Genomic DNA, 17,307 nt, shown 5'->3' with positions numbered 1-17,307 from the left:
GTTAAGAAGCTTTGTGGGAACAACCGACTGCTCCCAACCTTCAGAAATAAAACACCCTAACCGTGGGGGCTTCCATGAGCTTTGAGAGCCTTGGTAAACCTCGAGGAAAGTGCTCCTGTCTAAATTGTGAATAAATTGTATGTGATGTATCAAGAGACCAATGAACAATGTTTGTGAAAAACATTTGACATTTTAAGTGTTGGCTATATGCACGCATATGTCAATGGTCAAGCTAAAATGCAGCTTATCACTGTAAATGATTTCCAGTCTGCACAGAAAAAACTACATGGATACAGATGATTTGTTTACAAATGTGAAATTGAAATCTGTTTGAACTTTGTGAAAGCTGTTTGAAAAAAACAAACAGCCACCATGCCCAAACCATCAAGCTTAGTCCTCTCTGACAGATTTTACTTTTCTCTCTTTTTCCCAAATTCCCCCAAACATGCTAGAAGACCAGAACAATAGCAAAACCAAACAACTAACACCCCAGTGTGAATAGGGGATGTAGTTAAACATTTTTTGAACTATTAGAGAAAGGTAGAGCCCCCAGTTCAGTGTCAGGGCTCATTGGTGTACTGTTTGAGTGCAGTCCCAACCAAGCTTCAAATATCCTGTTAATTCTGAATCATCCACCACCAGACTCATCTCTGGGGGGTGAAACTGAAAACTTCACTTCCTCTGATGACAGACAAGCATTCCTGGCAATGACTTTAAGATAATAACCAAACTGGTGACAACGGTTCTCTCCCTCATAGCATCTCATTTAATTTGGTCAAAGTTGAATAGATAACATAAGCACATGTCTCTGAGGGAAACCATGGTTTACTGGTTCTCTTGATGAAGACCTTTGGTGGAAAATAACTATGTCAGATGAAAAAAACCTCCTGTTGACCTTACCACTGTCCTACTGCAGTATAGCTTTTAGGTTCAGAACTTTAATGCCTCAATCAGGGGTTGTAGAACCAGCTCCATAGCCACCCATAAACCTGTGCAGAGTTAAGAGCACGGCTTCTCCAGAACCAGAGTCCAGTGTGCTAGATGCTCGAGCACATGGTTTCAGCTAAAGAGTCAGACATTTTTTTTGCTGTTATTTCAGCACGGTGCCCTGCCTTTTCTAACTAACAGGTTGGAGACTCATGCAATGTGTGGAAATGTGAAGAGGGCACATAGTTTTAGCGTGTGCAAAGCATGGCGCTTTAACGGACTGAAGGGTGTACAAAAGTGTGCAAGCCATTGTATCATTTCTGTGCAAGTCATCACGGAGGGGGTATTCAGAGCAAATTACCCAAATTACCCACAGGGTGCAGCAACCACTTTACAAACCAAAACAAACCAGAAAAGACTTGATACACTAATATTGGTGAGTATCACACACACACACACACACACGCTTTCTCTCGCTTTCACACTTTTTTCACACTTTCACACAAACACACACAATATCATTCTTCCTTTCTCTCTCTGCTTCACACACACACACACATACACACACACACAATCATCTTTTCAGTGTAACATTAGCCCCATATCAGGTGGTGTGTGTGCAGTGTGCTTTCAGAGCTCTTATGTTGGATTACCTACTGGCTCCTCTCTCCTCCAGACAGAGGCTTCCACAAACATTGGCATATATGGGGCTGCTATGGCAGCAGTAATTCTGCTATCCACCCTGCCCCAATTCAGATAGCTGTGCTTACTGTGCCTGGTCACAGAGGAACGTCCATGCTGAGTTCACTTCTTTATCAGTGAGCATGATGATCTCAAAAGCGTTTAATGTATACAGTTTTGCAGTTGCAGAATTGAGTGATTTACTCATGTCATTTCATTTCCACTTCATGGTCAGGATTATCTGAGGAATGCCAAACCTTTTCCATAAATTTGTGAGTGCCGGGAGTGTCACTGCACTCCACAGCCCAGTTTCCTTTGCTGTAGCTACATCAGTTTAGCTCAAAAAGGGCTTAATAATTTGCTAATCACTTAAGGGGGTGTATTAAACACTAATGTTTCGTGTCACGGTTCACTAGCACTGGCGTTTTAGACTCCTTAGAGCACCGTGTTCTTCAGCAGTATCTGGACTCAGTGTCGTTTGCTGTTTTGGTTTTTGCAAATGCACTTGAGACAAATGGTTTTAAAATGAAATTACATAATATATGACATTTAAGAGATAGACCACATGCCCACCAAGCCTGCAGAAAACGAATTATACCACACACACAGACCTCCCCCTTCGTGGACAAATAGACCTGCCAAATCCCTGCACACACAGACCAGCCACTCAGTGCACACAGACATTCTCCTCATGCACCAGCAGTCCTGCCCCTCCATGACACACAGACCTCCCCCTCCATGACACACAGACCTCCCCCTCCATGACACACAGACCTCCCCCTCCATGACACACAGACCTCCCCCTACATGCACACACAGACCTCCCCTGCTCCATGCCAACACAGACCTCCCCTTCCATGACACACAGACCTCCCCCTCCATGACACACAGACCTCCCCCTCCATGCACACACAGACCTCCCCCTCCATGCACGCACAGACCTCCCCCTACATGCACACACAGACCTCCCCCTCCATGCACACACAGACCTCCCCCTACATGCACACACAGACCTCCCCCTCCATGCACACACAGACCTCCCCCTCCATGCACACACAGACCTCCCCCTCCATGCACACACAGACCTCCCCCTCCATGCACACACAGACCTCCCCCTACATGCACACACAGACCTCCCCCTCCATGACACACAGACCTCCCCCTCCATGCATACACAGACCTCCCCCTACATGCACACACAGACCTCCCCCTACATGCACACACAGACCTCCCCTGCTCCATGCACACACAGACCTCCCCTTCCATGCACACACAGATCTCCCCCTCCATGCATTCATGCACAGCATCTCCATCTTAATAATATTTATCATATACATATGTAACTTGTCCAATTGTCCGGTAGTAAATATATTCTTGGTTTGAGTGGAAATGAGTTCTTAACGATGTTAGGATGATAATATGAGTATGTACCTGTACAATTTCTAGCACTGAGTTTCCTTAAAAGCATTTCAAGGAAGTCAGGAAGAGCCTGTACTCTTACTGATTGTATGTATGATTTATGGTAATGTCTAAGACAGACCATCCACATAAACATCAAGCAATTAAGTCAACATTCAAAAAGGCCAGTGCTTCTGTAATCGATGCTCCATTTTGCACTGAGCCTGCTTTACTTTGCCAAAATGTGTTAGTGAAAAGTCCATGGATTTGGAATTTAGAATATGCAGACTTCTGAAACTGGTAGAGCTGAACATATATGTGGTATATGTGTTTGAATTTGCATAAAATAAAAGTATTATTCTGATGTTCAGGATTTTCCACTTTTGTGTTTTGCCCTCCCACTTCGAAAACAGTGAGTCCTGTCTCATGGCTCTGGTCATCCCCATGATGTCATGGCCCTGGGAGGTGTGGTCATCCACATGATGTCATGGCCCTGGGAGGTGTGGTCATCCCCATAATCTCATGGGTCTTGGAGGTGTGGTCATCCCCATGATCTCATGGGTCTTGGAGGTGTGGTCATCCCCATGATCTCATGGGTCTTGGAGGTGTGGTCATTCACTTGATTGTGTATTGGGCCCATTAGAAACACCTGATAGATGTTTGCCTATTTTTAAAAAGCCGACTGCATAGAATGAATTGCTCTTCAGATCACAGTTTGATCACGGTGAATATTGTATAAGAATGAAGTTTTTTCCCACTTATTTTATTGGAAGGTGTCGGAATGTCATGAAGGATGAGAGTTTATTTAACAACCTATTCTATACCTTGTTTACTTATCCAAGATACATAAACTACAAACAACTATAGTCTGACACTTATAGTCTAACACTTTTAGGTAAAACAAGTCTATTATGCTGTTATATGTCAAGTACCAAAGCTGTTTGTGCAAAGGTCTTGCCACTCCTGTCTGCTGTATGCATGCCTTCTCTATATCTCACATACTTTCTCTCTCTCTCTCTCTCTCTCTCTCTCTCTCTGTATTTGTATCCCCCTCTCTTTCTCTGTGTCTCTCTCACTCTCTGAATCTCTCTCTGTGCTTCTCTGTATTATTGCATCTTTCTCTCCTTACTGACATTCCAGAAGATCTCTAGCAGTCAGAATAATGGAGGCTGCGCAACCCCTGCCCACACACACACAGACACACAGACACACAGACACACAGACACACAGACACACACACACACACACACACACACACACACACACACACACACACACACATACACACCACCACCACCACACACAAAATACACACATCATGAGTCACTGGTATTTGAGGGATACCCTCCCATGAAATCTTCATGTTTGTATGTCTCATTCCCTAGACAACCATGACATTTAAAAGCTTTGCTAAGAGAACTGAACTCAGTTGGCACCAAGAAAACATCACCTATTTACCACTGTGCAACATTTGAATATATTATTATGATTATGAACAATGTGCTACCTGTGTCATCATATTCGTTCTGAGTCAGAACGATCACTAGCAAAAAGGTTTTTTTGTTCGAGGTAGACTCAAAACAGTCTTAGACATTTCCTTTATCTTCATATAAAATATATTACAATTGAAGAAAAAAGAGACAGAGATAAAATTCCTCAACTTGAAGTATTTCCGTTTTGGTAGCCATGAGAACCAGCGCCGTTCCATGACAGAGTGAATAAACATGAGGGCTCATGACTAACACTCCAGTGGTTTTCCTGCGCTATTACGCACTGCGCGTCTCGGGGATATATTGGGACCCTCGCCGTCACTGTCGGGCGCGCCCTGACGTAGCGACGTTACAAGGGCGTTGTCCTTCCATAATGGGACTCTTTAAAACTGCAGCGCTACATTTTAAACCATTCTAGTCGCTGCATATTGGACTTGGGAGTACGCTGTAACCTGTTGTGTGCGCTGCCGCTGCTACGTTTTCAAGGTTTCTTCACCATTTTTCTGGAATTACATTCACTTTGAGCCCGGTAAGTTAAACCTTTATTGCGATTTATTTTTGTTTCAAACATGTTTCGACTTGTTTAATTAACACAAATCAAATCCCGCGCAAACGCAGGCTACAGCACTTGTAGACTTGTAACGCTACAATACTTGTAGTGCTTGTTTACGCATCTACACCTCGCCTTTTTGATAGTGAAATGTGATGCTGTATAATTACTTGTGTTTTAATAAGCTTTTAATATAGAAGTTACTATTGAGTCTTGTACGATGCAGATATTGTTTTTTGCGTGTAGACTGCAAAGCGTCTCTGATAAAGTAAGGCGTGGACGTTTGCCCTTTCGACCCATAGAATGTCCTTATCTATCTTCCATTATTCTTAATAGACAGTGCGTTTTAATTTCGAAAAAAAAGGTCAAAACACACATTCACACCTTATTTTGGTATAGCACTGAATATGTCACAAAGGGCATATTGTAATTTATTTAAGGAACCGACTTTTTCAATTTTAAAAGATCGTTTCAGGTAATAGTTGAGCAAAGCGCGGCAGTGTGTGAAACAGGTACGGCATACCCAGGCCGCTAAGTGCGTTACGCCTGATAAAGAGGTTAGTAAAATATTCTGTCTTCTACAGAACCTCGAGAAAACATGCTGATTCTTCTCTGTGGAATCGTCTTTCTGCATGTCGCGGTTCTAGCGCTGCTCTTCGTGTCAACCATTGTCAGTGTGAGTATTCGTTACATTATCTGATTATGTTTTCATCATTAGGATACAGTTCTCAGGTAAAGCTTTTAATGGTATTCATTTCGATTGAAATGAATTCGTAAATACACCGTAATCAACAGCGTGTCGCAAAAACGCTTTTCTGTAATGGCTTTGCGTGTCTCCACAGGCTTGGACAGTAAGCACCACGAGTAGCTCAGACCTTTGGTATAACTGCTCAACTAATGGAGCATACAACTGCCAGCCCGGGAGCACCGGAGGTAGGACAGTTTTACCCTGATCTCTTTATTATCACAGCACTGCTGTGTCGGGTGACAGGCAGTCTGCATAGATTCTCTTTTTATCCTGGCATTGCACAAAATTTACTTGGTAATGGTCTTCATAAAAACTTCGGTGGTTAAAAAGGCTGGCTGCTTCAAACCTGAACCCGGGATAACTCAAACACTGGCTTGCCTGTTTACCACGTTCTGTGGTAGGCGTGCCCGTAGTCCCCCGTGTTTGTATACTGCCATCTAGGGGTGAGAATGCAGCTGTGCGATTTGAGTGCAAGGCGATCTCCCGATTCCGGCGGCTCATCTCCTCAGTAAAAATAGTCACTGTTCCATATCCGAGCTTAGATCCCTTGTTTGGGAGTGGACATCGCAAGCTAGAGCGATGGCGCTGAGGTGTTGGGTGGGGTATTTAAAGCAGCTCAAATTTAGTCCGCTGTGTGTGTGTGTGTGTGTGTGTGTGTGTGTGTGTGTGATACACATTCTGCACTGTAGTGAACATAGCTTGTGCGTCACACCCACAGATCATATTTAGATAGTATTAGTGTTAAGTTGGTTAACAAAAAAAGGTTAAAAAGACCACACAGAGGGGTAGTCTCTAGTACACACAGGCATGGACACACACACATATACACACACATACACACACACACACACACACACACACACACACACACACACACACATTAGCGGTATCCAAGAATGAAATATTCATGGCGATGGATAAAAGTGCAGAGAATTATCATGCCTAATTTAATCATTTAGGCTTTTAATGTATCTCATTCAAACATGTCAAAAAACATATTTCCAAATACAGCTGTAAAATCAGGTCATGCTCAAAAAACCTTCAAAAGCATGTGACTCTGTGCACAAACAGCTAGTGTAATTCCTGACTGAAGATATTCTACAAAAGTAGACACTATATTGTTTCAGTGCTGTTTTGGCATTTGTTTCAGTATGAGCAGGGTCTTTCACTGCATGTCTGTGTGTGTGTTTCATAATGAGGCAGGACCAGCATACATTGCTTCATGTGTTCGCGCCTGTGGTATGTTTTTTTTGGGTGTTTCCAGCAGTGCAGCAGCATTGTGAGGGGTCAAGGCACCAAGCCGAAACTCTGTCTCACTGGTCAAATGGGCAGAACAGAACTGGCTTTCACAGGTCACATGACCATGACCAGGTCACATGACCACTGGTCCCATGGGCAGGACAGAACTGGCCTTTACAGGAACTCTGAGAGGATGCTACTGTCTTAATTGGGGCACTTTACGTGTTGTGTTTAATGGTTTATTGACATGGGTTGGTATATTTGCCCTCCATTTTGTGATTTTTGAGTGATGATCAGCAGATCAGCAGCAAACTAACGTGGTTATGGAATCCACCCCAGATACACATTGCTACATTAACTCATGGTAACCAAAATGTACACTCTGGGATGTGTATGTGTGTGTGTGTGTGTGTGTGTGTGTGTGTGTGTGTGTGTGTGTGTGTGTGTGTGTGTGTGTGTGTGTGTGTGTGTGTGTGTGTGCGCGCATCTATCTATTCGGGGTATACCAATATTAAGGTTAGATTACATTCTAAGATTAAGATGTCTTACACAGTGGAAAACAAAGTATTAGTATGCATAGATTAATGATAGAATATCAGTGTTACAGGTTTTTACTCTATATTGCGATATTGTATTTAGTATATTACACTATAATGAATGCTGTAGTTACACTGGAGTAGTGTGTTTGTAATGTAAATGTATTGATTCTGCAGACCTCTAATAAACTTGTATTATAACTCAACTTTAAAAAGAAAAAAATTAAAGATTAAGCCAAATAATTATAATTCATTTGAATATTCCCCCTATCTTTCAATTTTCTTCAGTACTAGGAAGAGATTCCTGAGTATTTAGCTTATGGGAAACTATCATGTTACATAATTCATGTATATTTTGTATAAAGGCTTGAGATCAATGTCATATATTTAAATAAATGTTAATGTAATACGTTAGCTCTGTGCTTGTGCACTGTGTTCCAGTATCGGTTAGCTCTGTTCTTGTGCACTTGGCCCCAGTATAGGTTAGCTCTGTGCTTGTGCACTGTGTTCCAGTATCGGTTAACTCTGTGCTCATGCACTGTGCTCCATTATAGGTTAGCTCTGTGCTTATACACTGTGTTCCAATATAGGTTAGCTCTGTGCTCGTGCACTGGGCCCCAGTATAGGTTAGCTCTGTGATCATGCACTATGTTCCAGTATCGATTAGCTCTGTGCTCGTGCACTGGGCCCCAGTATCGATTAGCTCTGTGCTCGTGCACTGGGCCCCAGTATCGATTAGCTCTGTGCTCATGCACCGTGTTCCAGTATCGGTTAGCTCTGTGCTCATGCACCGTGTTCCAGTATCGGTTAGCTCTGTGATCATGCACTATGTTCCAGTATCGATTAGCTCTGTGCTCATGCACCGTGTTCCAGTATCAGTTAGCTCTGTGCTCATGCACCGTGTTCCAGTATCGGTTAGCTCTGTGCTCCTGCACTGTGTTCCAGTATAGGTTAGCTCTGTGCTCCTGCACTGTGTTCCATTATAGTTTACTACTCTACTGCATAGCCTTAATTGACATAATTACCTTAATCTGAAAACTATTCACTATGAATTGAAACCAACCTGAAATTGTGTGTTTTATGTGGCTAAATTGAGACACTCTGTTATTGCATCACTTCTGAGTAGCAGCTGTCATACTGAGAGTCATAATAAGAGTGTGGATGACTACATGAGAGTGTGGATGACTACATGAGAGTGTGGATGGGTACATGAGAGTGTGGATGGGTACATGAGAGTGTGGATGGGTACATGAGAGTGTGGATGACTACATGAGAGTGTGGATGACTACATGAGAGTGTGGATGACTACATGAGAGTGTGGATGGGTACATGAGAGTGTGGATGGGTACATGAGAGTGTGGATGGGTACATGAGAGTGTGGATGGGTACATGAGAGTGTAGATGACTACATGAGAGTGTGGATGACTACATGAGAGTGTGGATGACTACATGAGAGTGTGGATGGGTACATGAGAGTGTAGATGGGTACATGAGAGTGTGGATGGGTACATGAGAGTGTGGATGACTACATGAGAGTGTGGATGGCTACATGAGAGTGTGGATGGCTACATGAGAGTGTGGATGACTACATGAGAGTGTGGATGACTACATGAGAGTGTGGATGACTACATGAGAGTGTGGATGGGTACATGAGAGTGTGGATGGGTACATGAGAGTGTGGATGGGTACATGAGAGTGTGGATGGGTACATGAGAGTGTGGATGGCTACATGAGAGTGTGGATGACTACATGAGAGTGTGGATGGGTACATGAGAGTGTAGATGACTACATGCGAGTGTGGATGACTACATGAGAGTGTGGATGGGTACATGAGAGTGTGGATGACTACATGAGAGTGTGGATGGGTACATGAGAGTGTGGATGACTACATGAGAGTGTGGATGGCTACATGAGAGTGTGGATGGCTACATGAGAGTGTAGATGGCTACATGAGAGTGTAGATGACTACATGAGAGTGTGGATGACTACATGAGAGTGTGGATGACTACATGAGAGTGTGGATGGGTACATGAGAGTGTAGATGACTACATGAGAGTGTGGATGACTACATGAGAGTGTGGATGGGTACATGAGAGTGTGGATGACTACATGAGAGTGTGGATGGGTACATGAGAGTGTGGATGGGTACATGAGAGTGTGGATGGGTACATGAGAGTGTAGATGACTACATGAGAGTGTGGATGACTACATGAGAGTGTGGATGGGTACATGAGAGTGTGGATGGCTACATGAGAGTGTGGATGGCTACATGAACTTTCCATATGCCACAGAACTTAACACTTGCGGTCATATTGTCTTGTCCATTGTCTTGTCTTATCTATTGTCTTCTCTCGTATCGTATCGTCTCAGCTTGTCTTCATCCAGTCACTCAGTCAGCGGGGCATCATGGTAAATCAAAAGTGCATTTCAGGAATCCGGAAAACACTTCTGGAAAGTTTACAGACCCACGCCAAGTACTTTGTGTAAACTGCACTGTGCGTCTAATGCAGGATGCTTTTATAATGAAGGTTGGCTACACACTTTTAAAACCATCAAGTACAGGTAGCAGGAAGAGGCCTGGGCCTTGTTTACATTTCTCTGGCTCAAGGACAGGAACAGAGAATCGATAGCTGAAGAACCGGTATGGGCCTAAGTGTCTGGAGCTTTTAGGAACAGGATACTGGTTGTTTCTGAGTGCTCTCATAATGGATTCGGGCAGGCTGGCAGACCTTGGCTCCTGTCTGTGTAGTAAACATGTCTCCACCATGTCCACAAATTTATTTCTTTTTAACAAATGCTGTTTTTAATTTCTGTTTTTATTGTTTTAATCTCAAATTCCCCTTAATGGATAAAAGTGCAACATTCAGATTAAACATGCTTTAAATGTATTTCTTTATAACAAAGTCATTTTAGCAAAAGTCACAGACCCAAACACAATACATTGTGTAAATGTAGTGTAAGTGAATCTTAAATCTCTTTACACGCACACAACTCATTCTGCAAACATCCCCACAAGCCACAGTTAACTACACTTGGCACTGAAGGGCTAACGTTTGGGGATGCTTGTTGCGATGAGGGAATGTCCTAATGAACGCTTCCATCTCTCTCTGTCTGCAGTGTGGATTCAAGCGGTCCAGGCGGTCATGATCCTGTCAATCATCTTCAGCTTTCTGTCGCTCATCCTGTTTTTCTGCCAGCTCTTCACACTGCAAAAGGGTGGCCGCTTCTTCCTCACTGGAGCCTTCCAGATCTTTGCCAGTGAGTGTATTGTCTGTTTGTTTGTTTGAGGGTTTGTTCATAGCCTACAGTGAACCATTGATTGTTCCTTTTGCAACACTGAGCGATTAGTGCAGAGTTGCCTGCTATCTGGTGTGTTACTGCAGTTGTTGGTTTAGAAGAGGCAGATTAGCCACCTAACATTCAGATTAGCCACTTGGCCTTCAGATTATCCACCTTCATTTCCATCAGGCACTGGTATCTGGTGTTTTTACACCAGGACAAGGAACTCAGAGTTTCACATCTTGGGACAGCAGAACATGTTTTAGATATGAGACCTGTAGCAAATCAAGTAAGCATATTGTAGTGAAGAGGCAGGGCTTTTATCCACTGTGACATGTTATGTGCAATGGTATGCTAATCAGATTTCCCACATTTGCATGACTGCATACATAATGCAAACCTTTCCGCTGAGGCAAAAACATTGTGATGATGCATTAGTGCCGGGTTTCTTTTCTCCAGGACTTTTTCCTCAATACTCTGAGTTATCACTTATCTATCCAGATGCATTCTCTATGTATGCAGAGGCTCACTGCAGTACATATTCCCTATTAGAGCTCAGACCCTGGTCATCTTAACATAAGGAGTCCTCTAATATCTTTTGTTGTGTAGGAGAAAAACACTTATATGATATTCAGTTCAACTACCGGACAAACTTTGTGAAGCAACATTTTCAGATTAAAGAAAACAGATGAGTGTAGACCCATGTCATGTTTACCTCATCTTTAAGTGTTTGTAGATTTTGAACATATGACAAAACAGAAGGAAGAATATATAGTTGTTTTTTTAGAACAGGAAACATCAGTACAAAAAAAAAGTTACTGTTTGGGAGGCTTTCTGGACTGCTTGGCCTTTGCAAGGGGAGGTTGGAGGACCACATGACGTCTGTCATTAGCAAGATCTGAATGCCCAGTGGAGGAGGGCACAGGCAGCGTGGAGCCTGGCACTGCCAGGTGCCCACTGCCTTGGCACCGGAAACAGAGGCCCTGACACAAGCCGAAATGTCATGGCGAGCTTGTTGGGGGCGGCTTGTGTCCTGCCAGACTGAGAACAATGTCAGAAAGTGCCTCGTCATGCCAGGACCTGCGAGTTAGCGGGACATGCTGTTGGAACAGGCTGGAATGATCACGGGCTCTCTGGGTTCATACAGGGACATTTTGGAAAGTTATGTGTCAGCAGGTGGATGGGGGGGATGGATTCCTTCACTCCTAACAGGAATTCTGTACCAGTACACTAGTTCTGCCTTCAGAGTAAAACCCACGTGGAAACCCAGCAAATTCCAATATAAGGAATCACACATAACAAATTTGAAACAGATGGTTTTGAGGAAAATGGTGTTGTCATTTTCGAACATGGTGCTGACATGCTGAGTATAAAGACAAAGCCTTGTGTTACGCTGAACCATCCACCTCCATACCAGCCATATGTCCATCCAATGGAAATGACATGTGCAACACTGGAAATGTTCAGTACAAGTCACTTATGTTTGTTTTTGTTTATATTTTTTTTAAAAAAAGATGTTTTATTTATTTTTTTAATGAGAGAAAAAAAAGACAGTTAAATAAGTGGCAAGAAGAATCTGGCACAAAAGTTTCCACTAAACTGATTTTTCCACTAAACCTAAACTAAATAGGGATATTACAATGATAGGTGTGGAATATTCCACTGTGGTCAGAAACAAAGGCCTGCAGTGGCCTGTAAATTCAAACTTCTTTATTGTTGTGATATCTGACATGTGAAGAACCATGTGACCAGCAATGGACCAATAATATAAGAAGAGCCATAAAAACGGAGGAATACTATCAGTGTTACAAATCAGATGGATGAATCTTTTCCTTTTCTGTTCATCTTTGCAGGTCTTTTTGTAATGAGCGGGGCAATCATCTATACAGTGATGAGTCCTGAGTGGGTGCCCCCGAGCGAGTCCTTCGGTTTTGCCTACATCCTGGCTTGGGTGGCATTTCCTCTGGCGCTCATCAGCGGGCTAATCTATGTCATCTTGAGGAAACGGGAATGAAGTGGCGCCCCCTACCTGCTAGCGTCTGAAGTCTAAGCTCTGAAGCTAAACTCCCACACTGCATCCACAGACAAGTTTAAAGCGCCGATATCTACCCCGCCAGGGTCTTTTACAAAGTCACCTCCTTGAAAAGACATATAACAACAAATACTGTCATAATTTGAAGATGTATATAGTACCTATGGTTTAAAACCTATTTATAACACTTTTTACATATATGTACATAGTATTGTTGTGTTTGTTGACAAAGAATCTCTTAAGAGCTTGTTTTTTTGTTTTTAGCTAATTAAGTGCCTAATGAGTGGGTTTGTCAGAGGTAAGTACATCATAGACCATACTGTGTGTAAATGTTGCTTTACTTATACTGCCAAAAAGTAGCTATAAAAACGTTTTTGAAGTATTTTAACCACAAAGCATGTATTAAGAATCGTAAAAAGAACACGTGTTCTGAATGGAGCAGCTTTAGCAAAGTAGCGTGAAGATAACGAGCTCTTACAGACTTACACTTGGGTAAACAAAGCGGTCGGCTGTTTTCTGCGTCTAAATATTAAAAATAGTTTTGTTTAGTTTTTTTTCCTTTTATATTTGTTTTTATTCAACAAAATGGTGCTATGTATTTACCATTCCTTTAGCCGTTTAGCCTTGAAATGATGGCCTGGAAGTGGAAGCGACAGTTCTGGACGTGTCTGCTTGCTTCTGTACATACAATACTTACCAAAAAAAGTCTCCTTTTATAATAAAAATGTGTTTTAAATAAGAGACGACTTGGTTGTTAGCTTAATAATCGGTTTTGAAGGACACTAAATTGTCATAAGTTTTGATGGCAAATCTCAGTAATAGTAATTAATAGTAGACAATATTTTAGCAGGAGTTTTGAGGCTAATTTATTTACAGTGGTAGGATTTCTAGCACATGATGCGTTTGGTCAGTTTACTCTGTGGTGGTTGTATGGTCAATAAGTGGGCACTGTGAGAGCTGATTGGAATCTTATCGCTCATGTACTGTACCAGTCAGGCGGGCATTACGTTGTCAAATACCACCAGGATGGCATCAACTGGCCTCTATAGTCACATGGATGCACACGGGATAGTCTAGACTACATTAATCTGGGTTGTGTGTTTTATTGCGATTTATAGCAACTACTATACAAACTATCTGAGTTTAGCGGCAGTGGCGGTGTCTGTGGATTAAAAACAGGATGCGAATGCGGATTACAGATTATATGTTGGTGGAAGTCCAAAAAAATCCACAAGTTTTGCATTTGTTGCAAAATTCTGTTAATACTTGAAATGTGATGTGCTAACAACTTTTTCTATCCTAAAATGCATTGTATCCACCTTGGAAGATTATCACAGTGTTTTATTGGACATCATATGGTCGTTTAAAGCTACACTAGGTGTGATTAGGTGGGAAGTTGTGAATACAAAGGTCATTATCAGTGTAGACTATGTGTCAAGGACCATGGAAGCGAAAATGTTTGTTGGATCAACAACAATATGCACTGAAACCAACAGCAAATGACCATTAACAGAATATGCTGCCTGATCTCACGGTTCTCGTGCATGTCTTAAACAATATTCTAATCAAGATAAATTATGGTTGTAAATGCATGAATGAAGACCAGATATTTGTCATTCAAGAATTTGAAGAAATGTTGTTTGATCTAATCAGGTTGTTTAGTAAACAAGAACAGAATATTCAAATATCGGCTACCTGGTCTTCTTTCATGTGCATTTGTTCAGTGTTATTTCACATTGGTTATCTGTATTGATTAAAAAAATAAAGTTTTTAAATCAATTTGACCTCCACACTTAACAGATTTTCAAAATCAGTAAATTTAAAGACAACAAGATGACAAATAATAAAAAAATACCTAACATTGTAAGCTTGCGCAGTAAGTTATTCTTACTTCTTGGTGCTTCTTCCTGGAAAGCCCACAGGAAGGTGTTTACGTGGTTAGAGGGGGAACGAAGAGCTCTTATGATGGCCAGTTTAGAAAATGTCTCTGTGTAACTCTGAGGAGCTGTTCAAATAAATGCCACTGCTTGTGTCTTTATTAAAATCTATTAAAGAATTTCTGCTTGTCAGAATCTCATCTGTCTCAGCATCTGTGTCAGAGCCATAGTTCCTGCGACTGAGTTTGCAGTAAGGTTGATGTGGCCAATGACTGACTAAAGGGGGAAAAAAAATCACCAGACTTGAGACAGAAGTGTTAGTGTCTTATAAAATGATATAGCTGTAGATTCTGCAGGAACACCTGTGGTATACAATACAATCGCACCCTCTAGTGGTCAAACCACAATAGTACCGTCTTCTTAAAATTTTTTACAAATGTTTTAAGAAACACTGCCCTCCTGTGGTCAACATCTTGACATACTGACGTGTACGTTACCGATATAAGTGGACATTCAGGCTTAATATTTCTGTTTTAAAACGAAAGAAACAAACACCAGGAAAAGAGGAATAAATAAATAATACATGGAAAAAAACTATTAATAAAAAGACACACAGTCTTAGAGTGTGAAACATTGCCCTCCTATATTCAGTGTTTAAACGTAACAAACAAATTAGCATTTAGATCAAAGTAAAGAAACTAGAAAAAACAATAAAAGTGGCAGACAAAATGAAAAAGTAAAGAATGGGACGATCAAAACATTTATCTTATTAGCCTATATCAATGAATTCTAAAAGCCTGGGAAAAGATCTTATTTTAATATCACAGTCCATTTAATCCTATTTAAGTGTTTATCACATCATTAGCTATAGACACATTAGTCTTAATCTAGGGGCTCCGTGTTTGCCTAGTGAGGTCTACCATATCAGTCTTTTGTGTGTGTGTGTGTGTGTGTGTGTGTGTGTGTCTGTCTGTGTGTAAGAGAGTTTGTGTGTTCTTTGCCAAATATTTGCAATTCAACCATTATCAGAAAACAAGATCTGAGTGAGACAACACACACACACGCAAATGTTTGAGTTAAACATATTAGTAGTGGTGAATATTTCCAGATATCAGGGTGGGGGTTGAAGTCAGTGGGGAGTATCTCTGTGAAGCAGACAGACTACTCGCATTCATGTGCCTTATCTGATAATAGGGGTAATTAATGAACGTGACCCTTCTGACCCTGAAAACTTGAATGTGTCTGGGGAATTTGATGTGGCCCGCCCGTCTCCCACCACGAGCTGTTCATAGCCTGTAAAATCTTCTGAATATGTATATGAATGGCCAAACACACACACACATGCACAGAAGTACACTGAAGAGCATGCATACTCCACACAAACAAAAAAATACATTTAAAAATAAAGATGACGGATTTTTAAATGAGGGCTACACACTTCAGTCTCCTCTTTAAATGAGGGCTACACACTTCAGTCCCCTCTTTAAATGAGGGATACACACTTCAGTCTCCTCTTTAAATGAGGGATACACACTTGAGTCCCCTCTTTATCTGAGGGATACACACTTCAGTCCCCTCTTTAAATGAGGGATACACACTTCAGTCTCCTCTTTAAATGAGGGATACACACTTCAGTCCCCTCTTTAAATGAGGGATACACACTTCAGTCTCCTCTTTAAATGAGGGCTACACACTTCAGTCCCCTCTTTAAATGAGGGATACACACTTCAGTCTCCTCTTTAAATGAGGGATACACACTTGAGTCCCCTCTTTCTTCTTTGATGGTGACTACAAACTGCAAACCAGACACTGCAACCCTTTCCTGTTAAACAGAACCAGAAGACCCAAGTGTTTCCTGTTAAACAGAACCAGAAGACCCAAGTGTTTCCTGTTAAACAGAATCAGTAGATCCAAGTGTTTCCCCGATGGCCGAGCAGAGGCCTTCTTTACTCTGTGAGAGTGCATCACTTCATCTAGTCTCAAACTATTCAGGAATCATCCTTGATAAATTGGATCATCCTGAATGTCAGCAGATCGGAATATCGCATTAAGCATATTAGATTTCATCACTGCCGTAGGTTTGGCCATAAAAGACCCCAAACATGAGCTGGTGACAGAGAATGAGCTGGTGAATGTGTTCATTGACCCAGCGCCATGCCGTCAGCTCGGAACTGTTCTCATCCACAGGGTCAAGGACAAGACTGGAGAATAATTACATTATCACTCCCCCCTCCCAACACACACTTTATTTCTCACCCCTTTAATTTTATGCCATGCAATGTCATTATGACCACCCCCTCCCTCTTCTCATGAGTCTTTGGGGAGACAATATTCTTTAATTTCTGGAACACAATGGGTGAAGATACAGGCAGAAGGTCCACGTTAATCTATCAGGCCTCCTTCAGAGGGTCCGAGTAGCTGTCTGACAGGGCTCACGTTGTAGGCTCGAGGACGCAGAGACAACATACAATTTACCCTCATGCAATGCAAATAGGCTTTTATTTTGAGATGTGCGTGTGTGTGTGTGTGTGTGGGGGGGTGCGTTTTATA

General features: G+C 41.9%; 1 protein-coding gene across 1 annotated transcript; it reads left to right on the top strand.

The window, feature by feature from the left end:
- Positions 1-4,865: 4,865 nt before the first annotated feature.
- pmp22b (peripheral myelin protein 22b) lies at positions 4,866-14,957 on the top strand. The gene is made up of 5 exons (XM_027026201.3): positions 4,866-5,025; positions 5,631-5,722; positions 5,889-5,979; positions 10,687-10,827; positions 12,702-14,957. The coding sequence occupies exons 2-5, from the start codon at positions 5,645-5,647 to the stop codon at positions 12,860-12,862; spliced, it is 471 nt and encodes a 156-aa protein (XP_026882002.1). The 5' UTR covers positions 4,866-5,025; positions 5,631-5,644; the 3' UTR covers positions 12,863-14,957.
- Positions 14,958-17,307: the final 2,350 nt, after the last annotated feature.

The sequence above is a fragment of the Electrophorus electricus genome, chromosome 15 (assembly GCF_041902795.1).
Source record: "Electrophorus electricus isolate QZ-2024a chromosome 15, ASM4190279v1, whole genome shotgun sequence".
NCBI lineage: Eukaryota > Metazoa > Chordata > Actinopteri > Gymnotiformes > Gymnotidae > Electrophorus > Electrophorus electricus.
This window is presented reverse-complemented; position numbering and strand designations above follow the sequence as displayed.